At 54.4% G+C, this 22548-nt stretch overlaps 1 protein-coding gene across 5 annotated transcripts in view; it reads right to left on the bottom strand.

Annotated features, from left to right (window-relative positions):
* The window catches only part of ARHGAP23 (Rho GTPase activating protein 23), a 94734-nt gene that overhangs the window by 66260 nt on the left and 5926 nt on the right, over window positions 1-22548 (bottom strand). For 4 of the 5 annotated variants that reach the window (XM_054456405.2, XM_054456410.2, XM_054456408.2 and 1 more), the window contains exon 1: window positions 19229-19326. The exons of the other annotated variant lie outside the window; for it this stretch is intronic. In XM_054456405.2, the coding sequence (XP_054312380.1) occupies window positions 19229-19291 (63 nt within the window). In that variant the 5' untranslated portion in view covers window positions 19292-19326. Of the gene's footprint in view, window positions 1-19228; window positions 19327-22548 lie in introns of those variants that run through there. 5 annotated transcript variants of the gene reach the window in all.

The following is a 22548-nucleotide window of genomic DNA, read 5'->3' as shown; positions in this document are numbered from 1 at the left end:
ACTCACAACAGCCAAGAAATGCAAGCAACCCAAGCGTCCATCTACGGATGAATGGACAAACAAAATGAGGTATATCCATACAATGAAATTGTCTGTATTATTGTATTACATATGCTACATACATGATATGAATAATAATAATTGTATTATTTAGCCTTTTAAAATAAGTGAAGGCCAGGCGGGGTGGCTCACACCTGTAATCCCAGCACTTTGGGAGGCTGAGGTGGGAGGGTTGCTTGAACCCAGGAGTTCAAGACCAGCCCGGGCAACATGGTGAAACAACATCTCTACCAAAAAAAAAAAAAAATTAGCTGGGCGTGGTGGCACACACATGTAGTCCCACCTGCTAGGGAGGCTAAGGTGGGAGGATGGCTTGAGCACAGGAGATGGAGGTTACAATGAGCTGAAATCGCGCCACTACACCTCAGCCTAGAGGAGCCAGACCCTGTCTCAAAAAAAAAAAAAAAAATGAAATTTGACACATGCTACAATGTGGATGAACCTTGAAGACATTATGCTAAGTGAAAGGATTAATATTGGCTGGGCTTGGTGGCTCATGTCTGTAATCCCAGCACCTGTATTCCCAGCACTTTGGGAGGCTGAGAGGTCAGGAGTTCAGGGCCAGCCTAGACAACATGGTGAAACCCTGTCTCTACAAAAAATAAAAAAATAGCAGAGCATGGTAGCACGCACCTATAATCCCAGCTCCTCAGGAAGCTGAGATGGGAGGACCCCTTGAGCCAAGGGGGTCAAGGCTGCAGTGAGCCGTGATCACACCACTGCACTCCAGCCTGGGTGACAAAGCAAGACCCTGTCTTAAAAAAAAAAAAAAAAAAAAAAAAGGAATGAATGAATAAATATTGTATTATTCCACTTATGGTGATAGTGGAATATCACCACTTATGGTGATAGCACAATAATATGGATGTACTTAATGCCACTTTACAGTTAAAAACCGTTAAAATTATAAATTTTGTTTTATATATATATATTTTTTGAGATGGAGTTTCGCTCTTGTTGCTCAGGCTGGAGTGTGGAGTGCAATGGCACGCTCTCAGCTCACTGCAACCTCTGCCTCCCCAGTTCAAGCGATTCTCCTGCCTCAGCCTCCTGAGTAGCTGGGACTACAGGCTCCCGCCACCAAGCCCGGCTATTTTTTTTTTTTTTTTTTAAGTAGAGACGGGGTTTCACTGTGTTAGCCAGGATGGTCTCGATCTCCTGATCTCGTGATCTGTCCACCTCGGCTTCCTAAAGTGCTGGGATTACAGGCGTGAGCGACAGCACCCGGCCGTATTATATATTTTAAAATTTTTTTTAAAAGGCCAAGTCAGAAATCAAACACACACAAAAAATAAAAGGCCAGGCACGGTGGCTCAGGCCTGTAATCCCAGCACTTTGGAAGGCCAAGGCAGTTGGATCACCTGAGGTCAGGAGTTTGAGACCAGCCTTGCCAACATGGTGAAACCCCGTCTCTACTAAAAATACAAAAATTAGCTGGGTGTGGTGTCAGGTGCCTGTAATCCCAGCTACTCTGGAGGCTGAGGCAGGAGGATTGCTTGAACCCAGGAGGTGGAGGTTGCAGTGAGCCGAGATCGAACCATTGCACTCCAGCCTGGATGACAAGAGCAAAACTCTGTCTCAAAAAAAAAAAAAAAAAAAAATGTTGAAAGATGAAACAAATGAACAGGTCTCTCCTTGGTGCCCAGGAGAAGGCTCTGCCCACAGAGGTTGCCCAGGAGCTGGGCACCTCCTGCCTGGAAGACCTTTCCCTGCCATCCCTTCTCCACTGCACCTCCTCAAAGTCTCTACTGTCATCTTTGGAGCCCTAGAGGTCCTCACACGGGGGGATCGCCCAGCCTGAACCTGGCACGCATCAGGTCCTCGGCATTGATGGGGGCCTGCCATCCACAGAGGCTGCCATCCCCAGTCATGCACAAACTCTTCCAAGGCTGCCGGCAGGACCTTGGAAGAGTTTTCTTGGCAGAAACCTGGCTCAGTGTGGGGGTCCTCAAACCCACTAAGCACACACATGCCTGTTCCAACGCGCCACACACTCACACCCACCTATAACATACACACAAGGGTGTGCCCACAGAGACACCGCCGCGTCCTCTCAGGCACTCCTGGAAATGAGCCGGCACAATGAAGGGTGCACATCTCGGCTGCCCGACAGGCAGGTCCCGTGGCCAGCAGAGCCCCCTGCTGGCCCAGCGCTGGCATGCCTCGTCTCCTTGACAACCCAGAGCCAGCAGAAGGGTCCTCATTCCCTCAACCTCGCTCCCCAGGCCCCTCAGCTCCAACCTGCCCTGGGATCTTCCCCTCCCCATCTCCTACAGAGGAGAAGAATCCCCTGCAGAAGGACAGAGCAACTGTGGAAACTCGGGGTCTCCCTTTGTTCAAGGAGAGAGGCCAAAGCCCCTTTTCAGACTAGACTGGAGCAGTCATTCCTAAAGGCAGGGGAATGCCTGCAATGACTCTTCTCTAAGGTCAGCAGATCCATCCCCCCGGTCTCACACTGGACAGCGCATTTCAGAGGAGACTAGGGGAGAGCTCTAGGTGTGACTCTGCCTGCCCCCCGCCCCCCGGGAGTGCTTCCTGTTGTCTGACAGACTGGGCAGAGGTAACAGGTGCACACACTGGTTTCCTTCAGGCAAGAGCTGGGTCCCAGTCAAGCTAAGGCCATGTCCCCTCCCAGGGCAGGTCTCAGCAGATTCCGAAAGTCTCCCGGGGGCACATGGGGCTCCCCGAAGGGAGAGGCTGTCAGCCCCACCCCTGAAACCACCCACCCCCTCACCCCAGCCCTGCCCATCCCTCCCAGTTACCCCTACCTTCCCCTTCACACATGTGGCCCTGCCTATGAACTGAACCACTCCCTAATCCAGTCTGTGATGCCCAGAGGCAGCTGGACAGGTGGCAGGGACAGTGGCTCTGCAGGGACAAACAGCCTCCCCTGGGCCGCTGCCATGAGGGAGCCCCCTGGGCTGAGCTCTCTGGTCAGAAGACGACAGATAGCATCATCCTCACTCCAGATCCTCCTCCCGCCTCCCCCTGCCAGTTTGCCTGGCCCCACATTTGGGGACAGGATAACAGCCACACAGTCATGAATACTTGTTGAGTGCTTACTATACCCCAGGCACGCTGCTGTTAAATGGACTAACTCCTTTAACAGCAGAACAACCTCTGGAAATAAAGGTGGCACACAGCACCTACCACCTGGAACTCCTGGCTCTCCACCCGGTTGGGTGCTAGGCAGGGAATGCTGGGGTGACCTGCAGGGGCACCGAGGCGTGGGGACAGGGAGGCTGGTGAGAAAGTGACCACTGTCCTGGCATCAAGAAGACTAACACAGAGAAAAGGCCACACTTGCCATTGGTACTGGCCCTGGCCCTTTTCTGGCTGTGTGACCTCAAGATCATCACTCAAGGTCACTCAAGTTTCCTTAATTCTTCAGCTATAAAATAAAGACAGGGACAGCAGCCTGAAAAAGTTGCTGAGAACCAAGAATTAGGTGTTATGGCCCCAGCCCTCCATCCCCCCATCGGAGCAGACTCTGCTTCCTAGATGTCTCCGGAGTCTGCTCACTTCATTACACCATTGCCCTGCTCCAAGTGGCAGTCACCTCTCTGGCATCTGACAGTCCAGATTGATTATTTTAATATTATGACCACCAGGCCCTGTGGGACGCGCCTTGGCCCCCACACTCACCACACCCTCTTCCTCTGTGCTCTGGCCACCCTGGCCTCCTTCCACCTTCTGTGAGGACCAGGCACCCTTCCAGCCTCAGGTCCTTTGCACATGCTGTTTCTGCAATGTAACCCACGCCCTGATTCACTCCTACCCACCCTGTTGCTCTTAGCGAAAATGTAACTTCCCCAGGCACACCTCCTCTGGCCCCAGACCAGGTCAGTTCCCTGTGCATCCTCTTGTCAGTGTCTACTTATTTATGAGCTTATTTTGACCAACATCTCCCCATAGGGCTGTAGGTCCTGGAAGGCAAGGACCATGTCTGCTTTGCTGGTGGTCAAATCCCTGGCTCCTGGCCCAGGGTGGGTGCTCTGCACACTGTTTCTAAATGTTGGAGAATGAATGAGCCTTTCCTCAGAGAGTTAGGGGTAACCAGAACCCTGTCCCCAGGAGGGGTCTAGCAGAGGCAGGGGCTTTTTATATCCCCACCCCTTCCTCAGAGGGAACCAGATCCAGAAGTTGGGGGTGCTGGAATAAGGAAGAAAGGGGGGCCGGGCGTGGTGGCTCATGCCTGTAATCACAGAACTTGGGGAGACAGAGGCAGGAGGATCCCTTGAGCCCAGGAGTTTGAGACCAGCCTGGTCAACATAGTAAGACTCCATCTCCACAAAAATAAAAGTAAAAATTAGCCAGGCGCCGTGGGGCACGCCTGTAGTCCCAGCTACTTGGGAGGCTGAGGTGGGAGGATTGCTTGAGCCAAGAGTTCAAGGCTGCAGTGAGCCATGGTTGTGCCACTCTACTCCAGCCTGGGCGACAGAGCCAGATCCAGGCTCAAAAAAAAGGAGTGGGGGAGAAAGGGGTGGGGAAAAAAGGGGGAGCTGCTTCAATCTTCTTTGCATCTCTGTGCCCTCACCCCAGCTGGCCACACTCCAGCCACAAGCCCTCCTCGTGGGTTCTGCAACGTGCCAAGCCCTTGTCCTGAGACTCAGGGCCTGCTCCCCACATCCAAGTTCCCCTCTCCCTGGACTATAATACAGTGCCTGCCTGCCCCCTCCCGCTCCCCTTCTTCCCTTGACTCAACCCTTACCCTCCAGGTCTCAGCTTGACTTTCTGAAACACTTGTCTAACTTAGCAAGCTAAGGAATCTGCCATGGTGCCACAGCTAATGTCAGCTTGGGATTGAAGCTGTGGGCAGAGCCCAGACTCTCAGCCACCTCATTATACGCCTCATTACTACGGGTTTCTCCCTCCAGGCCCCGCCCTCTCTGGGGCCTCAGTTTCCTTATGTGGGCTCTTCCATGACGAGGGACTTGGACATCCGTAGATTTCAGGAAGACTGGTTGAGAGGAAGAAGGTGGGGGAAGAGGTTAAGGGAGGAGGGGAAGGGGGAAAGAGAGAAGAGAGGAGGGAGGAGAGGACAACAGAGGGGCGGCTGCCTTGGGCCAGCCAGACATGAGAAACGCCAAGTATGTGAAGTACGCCAGCCCTGAGCTATGAATAGTGCGCCAGGCTGGCAGCCCAGGTGGGCCTTTCTGCCCCTCCCACAGGAGCTCTGCACAGGGGGCCTGAAGTGGGTAATGGGGCATGGGCTGGGGAGGCACACTTGGGGCCAGAGCAAGGGGTGTTGTCATGCAAATGAGATGCAAATACACAGCAGCAGGCAGGTCTGATTGGTGGATCCCTGTGGGGCTGGGAGCATAGGCCGAATGGTCACTCAGCAAAAGGCAGTGCCCAGCCTGCAGCACAACCCAGGGCCTCTGCCCACCCGCGCTGCGGCCCCCGCAGCTGCATTTCCCAGGCTTGGAGGTTCCTTCTGGTCACCCGTGGCCAAAATCCCACTGACGCTGTGCAGCCTCTGGAGGCCTCTAAAGGTCGTGGTAAGGCTCTGCCTGCCCCGGACACCATCCCTGACCACCCCAGCACCAGGTGAGCCTCTCCTTGGAGCTCACAGGTCTGACAGACAGCTGGGCATCTGGAAATTACGACATCCCCAGTCCCGGCCTCTAGATCCCTCTCCTCATCAGTGATCCCGGTGGGACACACACTGCGCTTAGAGGCTGGAGGCCCAGTCTATGGCCCCCGTCTGGCCCCTTGTGTGCCCCCAAAGAAAGCGGTCACCTTCAGAGCTGGTTCCTCTTTCTTTCATTCTAAGACTGTTCACTGGGTGCCACCAAGGGCCTGGCACTGGGCTAGGGGGGCCAGTGACACAAGGGAAGACGAGTCAGAGGCCAGGTTTCTGGTCCCAACTGCATGACCTTGGTCAAGTCCTTTCCCTCTCCAAGCCTCAGTCTCCTCAGCTGTAAACTGGGTCCTGGAGAGGACTCAGCGTTGAGTGCCTGGCATGTAGAAGTTGCTCAACAAATCAGTCCCGTAGTCTGAGGATTTTCAAAAACTAACAAAAGCAGTCCCTGGTTTTATAAAACCAAAGACACAGACATGCAACAAATAAAGGTGCTGTAGGGCATAGTGTTTAAAAGTTCCTAAGCAGAGCCTGGGCATAGTGCCTCATGCCTGTAATCCCAGCACTTTGGGAGGCCGAGGTCGGAGGATCACTTGAAGCCAGGAGTTAGAGACCAGCTTGGCCAACATGGTGAAACCTTGTCGCTACCAAAAATACAAAAATTAGCCAGATGCAGTGGTCCGTGCCTATAGTCCCAGCTACTCGAGAGGCTGAGGCAGGAGAATCGCTTGAACCCGGGAGGAGGAGGTTGCAGTGAGCAGAGATCGCGCCATTGCACTCCAGCCTGGGTGACAGAGCAAAACTGTCTAAAAAAAAAAGTTCCGACTGGGCTCGGTAGCTCAAGCCGGTAATCCCAGCACTCTAGGAGGCCGAGGCGGGCTGATCACCTAAGGTCAGGAGTTAGACCAGCCTGGTCAACACGGTGAAACCCCATCTCTACTAAAAATACAAAAATTAGCCGGGCAGGAGAATCGCTTGAACCTGGAAGGTGGAGGTTGAAGTGAGCCGAGATCGCGCCACCGCACGCCAGCCTGGGTGACAGAGCAAGACTTGGTCTCAAAAAAAAAAAAGTTCCTAAGCAGGATTCAGAGGAAGCTGGTTTGAATCCTGACTCAGGCCCACTTCCTAGCTGTATGTCACTGGACAAGTTACTAACCTCCCTAAGCTTCTGTTTCCACAGTTATTAAATAGAGATAATCCATCGCCTATGGGATTGTTGTGCAGATTAAAGAGACGGTGTGTGTAAAGTGCTCAGCAAAGCAGTGTCTGGCCCTGAGGGCTGCAATACATGCTTGCTATAACCAATACTCCCATTGTTATTATTATTGGTGGGCAATGCAGTGTCAAGTGCTATGGGAACACTCAATTCATCAGTCAGCAGCGTTCACTCAACAGGGCCTGGCCTAGAAGCTGGATATAGAGCAGTGAACAAGACAAAGTCCCTACCCTCACGGGGCACAAGGTCTAGCGCACAGAGGAGGAAGTCGCCATATATTTGAGTGGTGGAGGGAGGCTTTGCAGAACATATTTGAGCTGGGCATTGAAAGAGGAATAGGAGTTGGAGAAATGGAAAAGGCAGAGAAGGCCCTTCTAGACAAGGGAAAGAAACGGTACAGCAAGTTTCTGGAAAGGGGAAGAGGGTGACATACTCCCACTCTTTTTTTTTTTTTTAGACAGAGTCTCATTCTTGTCACCCAGGCTGGAGTGCTATGGTGCGATCTCGGCTCACTGCAACCTCCGCCTCCCGGGTTCAAGAGATTCTCCTGCCTCAGCCTCCCAAGTAGCTGGGATTTACAGGTGCCCGCCACTACGCCCAGCTAATTTTTGTATTTGTATGTATGTATGTATGTATCTATTTATTTATTTTGAAATGGAGTTTCGCTCTCGTTGCCCAGGCTGGAGTGCAACCTCTGCCTCCTAGGTTCAAGCGATTCTCCTGCCTCAGCCTTCCTGAGTAGCTGGGATTACAGGCATGTGCCACCACTCCTGGCTAATTTTGTATTTTTAGTAGAGACGGAGTTTCTCCATGTTGGTCAGGCTTGTCTCGAACTCCCGACCTCAGATGATCCGCCCACCTCAGCCTCCCAAAGTGCTGGCATTACAGGTGTGAGCCACCACGCCCAGCCAACATTCTCCACTCTTATCCTGCCCTTCCAATTGTACCTATAGTTTCAGCTCCCATCTTCTTTCACCTGGTCTGCTGCCTCCACTGCCTGAGACCCTTGTGTGGCTCCAAAGTAGCTATGGGAGCAAGTTCCTCAGTATGGCATGACAGATGCGACCTGATGGGGGAGGGAAGGGGCGGGATCTGGTCTCATTGGCCTTGCCGACCTGACCTCCTCCCTCTACTCTGGGCCTTGTATTCATCAATCCCTTAAGAGGCCAGGCTGGTTCATGCCTCCTTGCCTGTGCTAATGCTGGGTCCCTCTGCCTGGCATGCCCTTCTCTCCCTTCTCCTCCATCCTTTTCTTGTACCAGCAAACATCTTTTTTTTTGAGACGGAGTCTCACTCTGTCACCAGGCTGGAGTGCAGTGGCATGATCTTGGCTCACTGCAACTTCCACCTCCCGGGTTCAAGTGATTCTTCTGCCTCAGCCCCTCGAGTAGCTGGGACTAAAGGCACACGCCACCACGCCCAGCTAATTTTTGTATTTTTAGTAGAGATGGGGTTTCACAATGTTGGCCAGGACGGTCTCGATCTCTTGACCTCGTGATTTGCCTGCCTTGGCCCCCAAAAGTGCTGGGATTACAGGCGTGAGCCACCGTGCCTGGCCCCAGCAAACATCTTTCAAGCTTTGGCAAGCCTCATCTCCCCACAGTGAAGCCTTCTTCCCCCGAGAGCTGGAGCATCTTTGGAGGAGGCAAGGGCTCAGCCATGTTCATTGACAGAACCCTGAGGTCCCCCACGCCACTCACGAGTAAACCCAGACTCCACACTGAATCACAGAAGACACAGAGAAGCAGAACTTAATCTACATCTCTCTGCACCCACCACCCATTACATCTGCCCTCCCCACCCCTTCGTTATGCCAACCTTTGCTTGGATTTCAGGGCTCAGCTGTGGAAAAGAGGGTCTACCTTCCCTGGGTGAGGGGTGTCCTCCCAGGCTCTTTGTTGTCAGAGAATACAGCAGTCACCACAACGACAGGCCTAGGATTCTGAAAGACCCAGCTTTAATTTTTTTTGGGGGGGTAGGGGTGGATAGGGTCTTGCTCTGTTGCCCAGGCTGGAGTGCAGTGGTGCAATCATAGCTCACTGTAGCCTCAAACTCCTGAGTTCAAGCAATCTTCCCAGCTCAGCCTCCCGAGTAGCTGGGACTACAGGTGTGCACCACCACACCTGGCTAATTTTTTAGAGACAGGGTCTTGCTATGTTGCCCATGTTGGTCTCAAAGTGATCTTTGGCTCATGCCTGTAATCCCAATACTTTGGGAGACCAAGGCAGGAGGATCACTTGAGCTCAGGAGTTCAAGACCAGCCTAGGCAATATAGGGAAACCCCCACTGCTACAAAAAAATTAGCCAAGCATGGTGGCGTGTGCCTGATTGTGCCACAGCACTCCAGGCTGGGTGACAGAGCAAAACCCTCTCTCAAAAAAAAAAAAAAAAAATCCTGGCGTCAAGCAGTCCTCCTGTTGAAGCTTCCCAAGTCTCTGGGATTACAGGTGTGATCCACCATGCCTGGCCCAGCTTGAAATTTGGTGCTTGGTGACCCTGAGTGAAGTTATTTGCCCACTCCGGGTCTCAGTTGTTGCATCTGTAATTATACACCCCCCTTATGACGGCACTTGAAAATCGATCGAAAAGGATTTCACTATAGAATCCTCAGGTTAATGATAGATTTGGAAACAGGAGATAAGAGAAAGGAGATTAGTCATATCACCAACTGGTTTTTGACCAATCCCTATGGCAATTCTACCCAGCTTCCAGCTTCCAGCTTTAAACTCCTGTTAATGCCTTTGCGACCACACTCACTTCCAACGATTACCACGGTGAAGACATTGGCTTGTGTGGGCTGCAGGTCCGTCACCCCAGTCAGACTGGGCCATTTTTACATTAATATTTTTGGCAGGGGGCCCCTGAGGGGTGTTCTGGACTGATCGATGGGCTGGATGCAAATCTTAGAACTCATGGTTCTACAATCTTTGTGGAGACTTTTTGTCTCGCTTTGGGGCGGTAGGAAAAGCAGACAAGGAGGCCCTTGAGGGTGGGGTTGTTTCTCATTCATCCAGGTCCCAAGAGAGAGCCTGGAATGCAGAGCGTGAGCAACCAGCGATCACCACCGACAGTGGGTTCGATTCGGCTCCGGCCCACTGCTGGACTTTCCCAAGCCCTGGGCCTCCCATGCTGGGGTCAGGGCCTTCTCCTGCCCCAGGCTGAAATTACGGAGAGGGCAGGAGGGGCACTCTCTGCAAGCCAGGCCTGGGAATATCCTCAGCATCCCCAGACCACGCCCCGTCTCTCAGATAAGGCTTTCCCTAGCACTGGGGGTACCTAGGCCTCTGGGCCACTGGAGAAGAAAAAGGTTCCAGTGGGGAAGGACGAGGGGCTGTTTCTCCCTCACGCTGGCAACCCCAGCCTGGTTGTGTGGTCCCCATTTTCTGCCTCCTACCCTCCCGTCTTGCAAACATCCCCCCAACCATCTCCTGGGCTCTGGACCCAACCTCAGCTGTCCCCCTCGCCTTCCTTGAAACATCTAGGTGCTGTGTGGGAGGGGCACAGTGCCAAGGCTTCATTAGAGCTAATGAAGCTCAGCTCTACGATGCCAGTACAAGATACAGTGCGCAGACAGCCTCCATTGCAGCCTGGGGCCTCCGCCCCCTCCTCCGCCTCTCTTGGGGAGGAGCCCAGGGCCACACCACCAGAAGAGGAAAGGGAGATTTATAAGAATCTTCCTGGCCAGGCGCCGTGGCTCACGCCTGTAATCCCAGCACTTTGGGAGGCCGAGGCGGCGGATCATGAGGTCAGGAGATGGAGACCATCCTGGCTAATACGGTGAAACCCCGTCTCTACTAAAAATACAAAAAAAATAGCCGGGCGAGGTGGCGGGCGCCTGTAGTCCCAGCTACGCAGGAAGCTGAGGCAGGAGAATGGCGTGAACCCCGAGGGGGCGGAGCCTGCAGTGAGCCGACATCGCGCCACTGCACTCCAGCCTGGGTGAAACAGCGAGACTCCGTCTCAAAAAAAAAAAAAAAAAGAATCTTTCCAGGCCAGGCACGGTGGCTCACGCCTGTAATCCCAACACTTTGGAAGGCTGAGGCGGGCGGATCACCTGAGGTCAGGAGTTCGAGACCAGCCTGACCAACATGGTGAACGCCCATCTCTACTAAAAATACAAAAAAATTAGCCGGGCATGGTAGTGGGCGCCTGTAATCCCAACTACTCGGGAGGCAGAGGCAGGAGAATCGCTTGAACCCGGGAGAGGTTGCAGTGAGCCGAGATCGCGCCATTGCACTCCAGCCTGGGTGACAGAGCGAGAGTCTGTCTCAAAAACAACGACAACAAAAATTTTCCCCAGTACAGAGACTGCCGTGAGGCAAAGGAGAGATCGGGTTCCAGGGCAAGAAGTAGAAACAGCATCAGATTCCAGGGCAAGGTTCTCCCTTGGGCTGCCAAAGGCTCCCTGTGTATTGCTCAGTCCAAAAGCCTGGGGTCCCCCTTTCTACTTGGACCTTGGGAACTCACCAGCAGGAACCACTCCTTCCTCTCCCTCTTTTCATGGAATCACCGCAGGTCAGAGCTGAAGGGACTCTGGGCACTTCTCTACAACCCTCTTATGACAACTCAGCAACCCGAGGCCCCTTCCTCCTACCGCCTGGCATCCATCCTCTCGAGCAATCGTCCTGTCTCAGCCTCCCGAGTAGCTGAGACTACAGGCGTGAGCCACCATAGCCCCTACAGTCCCAACTGCACAGGGCTGTCTTCCTTCCACTCTTGCTGGTCCCTTCCTCTCTGCTCTATCCCCTTGGCCTGTCCCTTCTCTAGGCCTCAGTTTCCCCATGAGGCAAATGGAGAGACAGGGAAGGAGGGTGGCCTCTGATATTCCTCCAACTGAAGCAAAGGAAGATGTCCCCTCTCTGGGTAGCTTTCCTCCTCCTTCTGTCCCTTTTCAGGAACAATACAGAGTTCCTCCACCTTGAGCATAAGGGAGACTCTATGGGGGAGGTGGGGGTGTCCCCTCCAGCCTCTCCCTCCAGCCTTCGGGGGCTCTCAGGAGTAGGAAAAGCTCTGGATTGCCCAGGTCCCCACCTCTCCCTCCTCCCAAGAGCTCTGAGTCTGGCATCCACACCCGATTCTTTCCAAGCTCTCGCACTTTTGGGGAAATTGAAAAGGAAGAAGCAGCTGTTGATACAGGAGCACAGAGCCAGACAGAAGTCAGATTGGAGACAGAAACACTCTCGGGCCAGAATGAATTCGGCCCCTGCCTAGGTGGACCCCCACTTGGGGCTAAGGCCCCTTGCGTGGTTGTCCTCCCACATAGCTCCCACGCGGTCCCCCAGCCCACCACATTCCTCCAGCCCACACATCTCCCGCCAGCCTCCACACCCCAAGAGGCCAAGGCCGGGTCTGTTTCTATCCCTCAGGCCTCAGCCTGTGGGTCTCAGTCATCCCCATGCCCCGCCCCACGCTGTCTCTCCTCCCAGGGATTCAGGCCGAGCTTTGAAAGGGTCACTTCAAAGAGGACCTGCCTTCCAAGGGCCTAGCCAGACCCAGGGCCAGCTCCTCGGCCAGATTCCCGGCGGTTGGGGACAAAGGCCCCACTGTTCCCCGACCCCCGGACGCCCCCAAATGCACTGGGCATAAGAAGTCTTTCTTTCCCCAGTTCCGCTCCTTACGGGCCCGGGCTCCTTGCCACCGGGAGTAGCCCTGGCTCCTCCTCCGGGAGAAGCTGGGAGGTTGGCGGGACAGGGAATTACTAGTTTCCCCACTGCCACCACCATACACCCAAACCCCTTGGGCACCCAGGATGATGACAAAATCCAGCCAGGCACGGTGGCTCACGCTTGTAATCCCAGCACTTCGGGAGGCCAAGGCAAGTGGATCACCTGAGGTCAGGAGTTCGAGACCAGCCTGGCCAACATGCCAGCCAACATGCTGAAACCTTGTCTCTAAAAAAATAAAAAAAATTAGCCAGGTGTAGTGGCACACCTGTAATCCCAGCAGCCCAGGAGACTGAGGCACGAGGATGATGACGCAACCCTAGGGCCAACCTCAGGACCAGTGGCCCAGGCTCCTCTCTGTCCCTCAGCCACCAAGCCCTTCCTGGGCCTAGAATACACTCCCACCTTTTCCCACCTATCAGAACCATACCCACACTTGCAGGTCTCCTCCAGGCAGCCTCTCAGGAATACCTATCCTCTGGGGAGCCTCACAGTCCAAACCATAGCAGCCAACCCTGATGTTCCCAGAGGCTGGGGACATCTCTGCCTGCTCTCCTCAATGCCCTACAGTAGGAAGTAGGATTCACCTGCTCCTCTAATTTCCTATAATATAGTGCTGATCCCAAGGCAGGGCCCTTAAAGTTTCCTGTGCCAAGCCTTTGCTGAATTCTCTCTAGTGCACATCATTCTCCAGCCTGTACTTGCCTGGACCTCAATGCACCTCCAGTGATGGGGGCCTCATTACCTCCAGAGGCAGGTCACTTTCTCTTTAGATTACTCTGACCATAAAGGTCAGTACTTTTTACTGAGCCAAAAGTGCACTGTTCTCATTTCTGTCCACTGATTTTTTTTAATAATAGTTGCTACCAATAATTGAGATTACTAAATCTCAGCCACTTTACCAATACTACCTCATTTAGCCCTCTCCATAATTTTGAGGGATTATTTCAGGGATAAGAAAACCAGCCAGGTGTGGTGGCTCACACCTGTAATCCCCGCACTTTGGGAGGCCAAAGTGGGAGGATCGCTTGAGTCTAGGAATTTGAGACCAGTCTGGGCAACATGGCAAAAACCTGTCTCTATAAAAAATACAAAAATGGAAAAATTAGCTGGGCATGGTGGCACGCACCTATAGTCTCAACTACTCAGGAGGCTGAGGAGGGAGGCTCACTTGATCCCAGGAGTTCAAGGCTGCAGTGTACCAAGCTCACACCACTGCACTCCAGCCTGAACAACAGAACAAGACCCTGCCTCAAAAGAATAAAAGAAAACCAAGGCTAAAACAATGAAGTAACTTGTCCAAGGGCACACAGTGAACAAGGAGTACATCTAAAATTTGGACCTCAGCAGGCTGAAGGCAGGCAGAGCTTTTTTGTTTGGTTTGGTTTGGTTTTTTGAGACAGGGTCTCATTATGTTGCCCAGGCTGGAGTGCAGTGGTGCAATCACGGCTCACTGCAGACTCGAACCCCCCAGCTCAAGTGATTTTCCCACTTCCACCACCCGAGTAGCTGGGACTATATGCCCAGCTAATTTTTTTTTTTTAGACTACATTTTGCTCTTGTCACTCAGGCTAGAATGCAATAGCGTGATCTTGGTCCACTGCAATCTCCCTCTCCCAGGTTCAAGCGATTCTCCTGCCTCAGGCTCCCAAGTAGCTGGGACTACAGGTGTGTGCCACTTCACCCAGCTAATTTTGTAATTTTAGTAGAGACAGTGTTTCACCATGTTGGCCAGGCTGGTCTCAAACTCCTGACCTCAGGTGATCCACCCGCCTTGGCCTCCCAAAGCTGGGATTACAGGTGTCAGCCACTGCTCCTGGCCCCAGCTAATTTTTAAAAATTTTCTGTAGGTATTGGGTCTCCTTGTGTCGCCCAGGCTGGTCTCAAACTCCTGAGTCCAAGCGATCCTCCTACCTTGGCCTCTCAAAGTGCTGGGACTACAGGTGTGAGCCTCTGTGCCCGGCACCAACACTGTTTCTGTGAGAGGTGGAGAACTGATAGTTGGGACAGGCCCTGCCCCACACCAGGCTCTGTCTAACCCTCTAACTTCAAAAAGACAGAATCTTCCACCACAAAGTGATGCATTGAGCTGAACATCTCAGGGCCAGAGAGATGCAAAATAAACAGGTCTCTTGATTCCAACCTTTAGTTTTTTTCCCACATGCTCTTTCCTTAGCACCGACCCCTCAGAACTCTGAGGGAACAAGAGACGGAGGGAGAGCCAAAGAGAAGCCGAACACTGGGGAAGCCCCCAGTGGCCCCTGCCATGCTTCAATGTGGGCGAGTGGACCTTCCCTTCCTCTCTAGGTTTGGCTCAGGCACTGTTGTGAGAAAACAAGGCATGATACACCGCCAAGCCGCCTTCCCAAGGCCCCAGCACCCCACTTCCAAAGGGTTAGGCTACAGGAGTCTGTGGTTTTTCCATACAACTGTCCCATTAGTCATAAATTAATTCTTTTTTTTTTTTTAATCTTTTAACTTTATGGCCAAGGTAATAGCATCTATTCGTGAATTCAGTCATTTGGTCTACAAACATTCTCTGAGGACTTGCTGTGTGGCAGGCCCTGTGGACACCGAGACAAACATGACACCTCTGGGGCCCCTTGGAACGGGGTTAAGAACATGGCCAACTCTTCAGCTCTGCCACTTACTTGCTGTATGGCCTTAGGAAGCCATGGTATCTCTTTGTGTCCGTTTCTTTTTCTTTTCTTTTCTTCTCTTTTTTTTTTTTTTTTTTTTTTGAGACGGGGTTTCACTCTTGTCACCCAGGCTGGAGTACAATGGCATGATCTCGGCTCACTGCAACCTCTGCCTCCCCAGTTCAGGCAATTCTCCTGTCTCAGCCTCCCACGTAGCTGGAAGTACAGGCGCACATCACCACGCCCAGCTAATTTTTTGTGTTTTTAGTAGAGACGGGGTTTCACCAAGTTGGCCAGGCTGATCTCGAACTCCTGACCTCAGGTGATCTGCCCGCCTCGGCCTCCCAAAGTGCTGGGATTACAGGCGTGAGCCACTGCGCCCGGCCTGTGTCAGTTTCTTAATCTGTCAAGTGGGGTGATGGTAATATACCAATATAGTGGTAAGCACTATGGAAGAAGTTGCTATTATCATTTTTCTCGGCCTCAAATAACCCCTGTCTGGTGGGGTAGACGGATATGAAATGGACCATCACAGTGTCAGGGGTAGAGCTGGGCATGGGGCGCCCTGGGAGGCCACAGGCGGGGCTGTTCCCTGGTTTGTACTTCACAAACATTTATGGAGAACTGCTCTGTGCCAGGCTCTATGCTGGCCACTGGGGACACAGAGATGAACAAGATACATTGTCCACTCATCCCTGCTCCTCCCTGCCCTCCCCTCTCCCTCTTGGAGCCCAGTCCATGAACCCTGCACTGAGGGGGGCCACGAAGGACAGAACCAACCACAGAGGGAAAGGCATGGCCTGGGAGATGGGAGTCAGAAGATGGTCCTTGTCTGCCGAGGCTGAGGGACCTTGGGCACTCCCCAGTCTGTTTCCCCACTGTAGCGTAAGAGAGTTGGACACGATCACCCCTTTGGTCCTCACCCACTCTGACAGGTGGTAAATACACCCCAACCCAAAAGGGCTTTAAAATCTCCCCAAAGTCCAGCCCCAAGGCCATCTCAGCCTGATGTCCCACTGAGGCAGTGAGGGAGGAGACGCCCGCCTGGCGCAGACTGGTACTGACCTGCTGACAAACTGGCACAATTTCACAAGAAACAGGGGGGCCTGGATCTAAAGGCGGGTTGTTTGAAGGGGGTGGGGGGTGCTAGGGGAAAGGCAGCACCAGCTCCCACAGGCCCTATTCATGTCTCTCTCCCGAGACGGTGAGAACAGGATCATTAAAACCGGGCTTTGTCCAAATCCCTGACCAAGCCAATATCTCACCTTTGAACCCCTGCAGCCAACAGAGCAGGGCTTCATGCCCCTTTGGAAGGAAAACACCAGTGAACCGAGCCCTGGCCCAGTGCTATGGGCCAGCATGGGGCAGGGTGGGAAAGATTGGAGGAGTAAAGAAGTAGAACAAAAGACAAGCGACTAAGCTGCAATCCAGCCAGAAGCTGACCTTGATCTTGGGCTGTGTACAAAATGGACACAGATTTGGGATGGGAGTGACAGCGGGACATAGCAGGTCCTGAGAAGCCAGATAGTGAGGGTGAGAGCCAGACTCTAGAGCCAGACTGCCACATTGCTACTCTGGGGTGTGATTCGGGCTGCAATATTGGCTGTCTGTGCCTCAGTGTCCTCAACTGTAAAATGGGGATAATAATGGTATCTACCTCTTAGTGGTATTGCGAGGATCAAATGAGATAGTTTTTATAAATACTGGCCAGGAGTTTTTGCTGTCTGTGTATTAACTATGAGCTAGACTGTGAAAGCAACTCCCCTTCCTTAAAAACACATTTTTTGTTTCCAGGCACCAATGCTTATTTGAATATATTTGCTGGAATATTTGATATCTCCAATGACCATCTCCAGATTTCTACATCGGAATCCAACTTCACAAGAATCCACCTGACCCACTATACTGGAGGAAACTTCCCTGCATGGCTAGCCTGGGACGCTGCGGGTCACAAGCCCCTCCCTAGAAGTTCTCCTGAGTATCTAACTGCAGTCCCTCACATTGTAACTTCTTCCACGCTGCTGCTTTGTAGTCTCTCTTTTAACCTTACACATCAAGAAGTCCGAGTATCCCTGCAATGTAGGATGAAGCAATCCACTACCCACTCCTGCACTGCTCTGCTCAGAACCAACACCCTCCCTCACCCCCACTCCCATCCGTGCCAAGAATGCTGCACTTCTTCCCCATGAGCCAGGGTCAGCCCGAGGAGAGGGACACAAGCACAGGGCCTCTTCCCCCCACCCAGTCCTTCTCTGCTTGGGCTGGGATCCACACAAGCCTGACCTATTCCCGTAGTCAGACACCTTCCTAATAGCTTTCCTCCCCAAGCTTCATCTTGTGCCCTGACTACCCTCAAGTGTCCTGGGTTCTTGCCTGGGCACTGTCACTACGTAGACTCAGACCCTCTCTGTGAAATGGGACACCAACACCTACCCTGCCCACTCCCATTCTTCCTGTTTATTATTATTGAGGCCTTTGAATCCAGCATCGAATGCAGAGGATTGACTGCTCCCATGGTTCCCAGGAAGAGGTCAGGGCCTCAGATGCAGGATCTTGGAACTCCCAGCCACCTTGGGGTGGACCCAACCACACCGTGGGCAAGTGGAAGAAGCCGCTGGGGCCGGGGGACTTTGGGCTGCCTTTGGAGGCGAAATGACTGGTTATATAATCCGGATTCAAATCGCATGCCAATGAGCACACGGCAGTGAGAGCCACTTTGGGGAATGGGGTCTGTTGCCCTGGCAGAGGGGAGAACCACATGGGATCAAAAGCCACTCACCCCCAGCTAGGCCGCAGGGTTGGGGTGGAGACAGAGAGGGGTGCGGGGGATAGAGATGAAGTATGTGTTGTTGGTGGGGGATTGAATCCAAGGGACTCATGCTTAATGACCTCCACCCCCACCCCCCGTCCATCCTGAATTTCAAGTTCGTAATTAGGAAACACACTTTGGCTGAAGGGAGTCGGGGAGAGATGCAGATTGAGGGAGAACTGAACACACATCCAGCAACCAAGGAACACACCAGTCTCGGAAAGAGTTGCAAGCACCAGATCCCACCTTCGACACTGCCGGGAAAGCTGGGGAGGAGGGTCCCCAAGTCTTTCAGCCCTGTCTAAAGAGGAACAGGCCTCAGCCCAGGCCTTGACCTCAACCTGGACCCCGGGGAATTTCTTTTCCGAGCTCAGGGAAACTGTTGGCCTGACAGTGTTCAACCCTTCAACTTAGGAGCAGGGAGGCCTGCTGGGGTGCTCCTGCAGGGGGGGCAGCCAGGCTCAGAGGTAAGGGAATGGCCCTGATGGGGGGATGGGACCGGGAGGCCCCTGCTGGCCCCTCCCCAGCCTCAGCAGCTGGCAGATGAAAGAACCCAGGCAGAGCAGCCCAGCGCTGAGTAATGCCACTGGCACCCCGCGCTCTGACCCACCCACAGCCGGTCGGAGAGGGCAGAGGGGAGGGCAGCCTCGCCGGCAGAGCCGGGGGTCCTGGGCCTGTGTCTACAACTTCCCCAGGATCCAGGAGGGCGGCGGAACCGCGCCTGGCAACCCGTCCCGCAGTCCGACCCGGCAGGGGGCGAGTGTGGCGCGGGAAGTGGGTGTCCGGACGCCTTGGTGGAGGACGTCCCGCTCCGGGAACCCCCTCCCCCACCCCCTCTCCCTCCAGCTGTGCCGGGGCCTCGCCAACGGAAAACGAAAACTCGGGCAGAGGAAACGGCGGCAGGCGCCCCGCCTGAAAAACCCGAACAAAAGCCGCGGGCCTCCCGCCCCCGCTGCCCAGCCGCTGGGGGCCTGGCACCGCCACCTGGGTCTGTGCCCCCTGCCCTGGCAGCCCCGTGCCCGTCCCGACCCCTTGCCTGCCTCCGTCCTTCCCACCCCTCTACCCCGGACAGCTCTTGCTCGGGCCCCCTCCCGGGCCTGCCACCAGCTGAAGCTCCCCGCAGCGGTGCCCGCGGTGCCCGCGCCCACCGTGCGCCCCAGGCTGTGCAGGGCGAGCGGGGTCGCAGCGACCCTGGCCTGGCAGCCGGCTTCCCAGCAGCTACCGGCCCCGCCCACTTCCCTGGCCCAGCGCCCTCACCTGGGGGGGCCGGGGCTCCGGGCGGGGCGGGATCCCGACCAGGCAGAAGGCGACTCCATTCATCGGGTGGCAGCGGCGGCTCTGCGGCCGGGGCACGGCTGGGGGCGCAGGCAGGGACCCGGGAGGGGCGGGGCCGGGGGCGGGGCCGAGCGCGGTGTGGGGCCCCCCCCCCGGGGTCCGCCCCCTCGCCCCTCCCCCTTTCCACCACCCACCCCGCGCTCCCTTCGGGGTGCCCCGGCGGCCTCGCTCAAGGGCCACAGACCTGCAACCGGGCTGAGGCAGAGGCGAGCGCTGCCTGAGAGTTGGATGTCAGAGCCCAGCCTGGGGAAGAGAGGCGGTCTCCAGGAGACGCTTGCCTGGCCTCTAAGGGACCGGCCCAGATAGAGGGCCATCCAGGCCCAGGAAAGAGGGAGGACAAGGGCACCGAACCCAGAACTAGCACGGGGACAGGGAGGGAGGGAGAGGGAAGCAAAGAGAAACAGCCAGCCAGAGATGGTCAGAAACAGAGATCCAGAGACCCAGAATGCATGAGAAAGGCAGAGACAAGATAGAGACAGTGCAGAGAGAGGCAGAGAAAGTCAGAAACAAAGATGAGACCCAGGATCAGAAAGGGGGGAAGACAGAAAAAGGCTTAGAGGCTTCCTTCCTTTTAGAGACCCCTAGACATTGAGACACAAGGGCAGATTTAGTGCAGGGGGTGGGGAGATGGGGTGCCCCTCAGGGTAAGCCCCTCCCAGCCAGAGCCTCAGCCCAGGATCCCAGAGAGGCAGGGGAGTCGAGGATAGAAGAGAGGCTGGCAGGTGCCCCAGCCCTTCGGACCCCCACCCAGCCCGTCCTGGAGCTCAGGTCATGGGGCCAGCCCACAGTCCTGCTCTGCAGTGAACAGCAGTGACAGCAGAGGCTCCCAGTCACCAGCACCCCACAGCCACCCTTCCTGGCTTCACTCTGAGCTGGGCCTAAAGAGATGCCCTGGTCCTGAGCCAGCTTCTTTCCTTGTCCCCCAGAAGGACCCCCTCCAGCCCATCCCCTGACAGTCCAGGGAGGGACAGTCCTTCAGTCTTTCTTTTCCTTTTTTTTTTTTTTTTTTTTTTTGGCAGGGTCTCACTCTGTCACCCGTGCTGAAGTACAGTGGCACAATCTAGGCTCACTGAAACCTCTGTTCCCAGGTACAAGTGATCCTCCCGCCTCAGCCTCCCCGAGTAGCTGGGACTACAGGCCCACACAACACTGCCCACCTAACTTTTGTATTTTGGTAGAGATGGGGGTTTCACCAGGATGGCCAGGCTGGTCTCGAACTCCTGACCTCAAGTGATATTCGCCTGCCTCAGCCTCCCAAAGTGCTGGGATTATAGGCGTGAGCCACCACACCTGGCCTTGTCCTTCATTATTAGAAAATAGCTAGAAAATTCTTTCTACTATCTAACTCCCATTCTTCCTGCTTCTTACTTCCTCCAGCTTATGCTTACCTCTTTCCCGTGACTTTTGCAGTTTAAGGGGCTTCCATATTCCTTTTCCCAGATTATGTAGAAAAGAAGGCGGAGGATAAAATAGGACTCAGAGAGAGGAGGCAGTGAAAGCGGGAAGGCCAGCTCTGCCTGCTGGAGTCACCACCTTCCTTGGGCAAGGAGACCCCTGAGAGCCAAGCAACCCCAAGACCCCCACCCCTTTACCCTTAGAGGGGTTGGGATGCCCCAGACAACAATTAGGCCATCCCTACTCCTGTGAACCTGAGGAATGAGATACTGACTGGGGTTTAGATCATATGCTTCATTTAATGTATTTTAAATCCCCTTGCGGTCAAGAGAAAGGGATTCTGTTTCATAATAATGGAGGAGCAGTTAAATGACTCCTCTCCCTTCCTCATCCCTTTTTATCAAGGTCATGTGCAGCCAGAATTAGCCTCCACTTCTGGAAAGTCCTTCCTGCTGTCCAACTGTAATCTGTCATACTGCCTGGACTTTTTTTTTTTTTTTTTTTCTTGAGACAGAGTTTCACTCTTTTTGCCCAGGCTGGAGTGCAATGGTGCCATCTTGGCTCACTGCAACCTCTGCCTCCCAGATTCAAGCTATTCTTCTGCCTCAGCCTCCCAAGTAGCTGGGATTACAGGCGCCTACCACCACACCCGGCTAATTTTTTGTATTTTTAGTAGAGACGGGGTTTCACCATGTTGGCCAGGATGGTCTTGATCTCTTGACCTCGTAATCCACCCTCCTCGGCCTCCCAAAGCGCTGGGATTACAGGCATGAGCCACCGCGCCCGGCCTACTGCTTGGATTTTCTTGCTTAACTTTCAACCAGGTCCCTGTTCCTGCCTCTTTCTGCCCTGTAGCTCCAATGGTCCAATGCTTATTGCCACCTTGGCTGGGAGGTCCTTTCCTCCCAGGATAAAGGCTTGTCTCTGTGAGGGGAAGGGTTGGCATCTGAAATCAGACTGAACTGAGGCCATCGGGGAGGAGGGAGGGTGGTGGCCGTGGGGTGCCCCTGGCTCACTTTTTCCAGAGCCCAATGCCCTCAGACCCCGCAGGAGGGGGTGAGAGGAAATGAGCTCACACTGACCGGCAGGCGAATTCCTCCCTCCACAATGCGCTGCACAGCCTCCCCCACCCGCTCCCACTTCCCAGAAAGTGCGGCTCTCTCCCCACCCTGCCGCCCTTCCCACCTCTTCCTGCACCTTGACCTGCACCCCCACCCTGTCCCAGCCCACCTCATCTATCTTCTCTAGCTGCTCTTCCTCCTCACCTTCCTCTCCATCCGGGCTCCCCTTCCTCTCTCGACACTCTGGGTCTCACTCCATGCATCCTGCCATCCGCCCCAGCACCCATTGTATTCCTATACCGTCTTGTTTGGGGTTTGGAGCCATAGAGCCCAACATAGGGAGAGTCTCCCTGGTTGAGGACCCTCCTCATACTCCCCCTCTTTCCAAACTCCTTCCCCAGCCCAATCACCATCCTTCATTCACAAGGTCTACTATGTGAGGGGGTGGAGGAGAGGAGGGGGTGGGGTAGGTTGGCCCTGGGAATACAGAGATGAGGCCTAGATCCTTCCCTTGAGGGGCCTGGGTCTTCTTCAATTGTGACTCCATAGAGAACTCCCAGCACAGGAGAACATTCAGCTGGAGAAGCAGAGGAGGCTTCCCCAGGAGGTGCCTTGAGCTTCTTGGGCTTCGTGGATGGGGCAGGGGAGGGTGGGAGTAGGGAAAAAGGCACTCCAGGGAGAGGGATGCTCAGGGCAAACCAGGGAGGCAGGAGAGAGAGCAGGCTCCAGCATCGGCATCGTGGCTGGAGCCAAGTGGAGGGTGCCTATGGGCAGGAAGCATGGAGG

The sequence above is a fragment of the Pongo pygmaeus genome, chromosome 19, assembly GCF_028885625.2.
Source record: "Pongo pygmaeus isolate AG05252 chromosome 19, NHGRI_mPonPyg2-v2.0_pri, whole genome shotgun sequence".
Taxonomy (NCBI): Eukaryota; Metazoa; Chordata; class Mammalia; order Primates; family Hominidae; genus Pongo; species Pongo pygmaeus.
The sequence above is the reverse complement of the archived record's forward strand: the minus strand, read 5'-3'. Positions and strand labels throughout refer to the sequence as shown.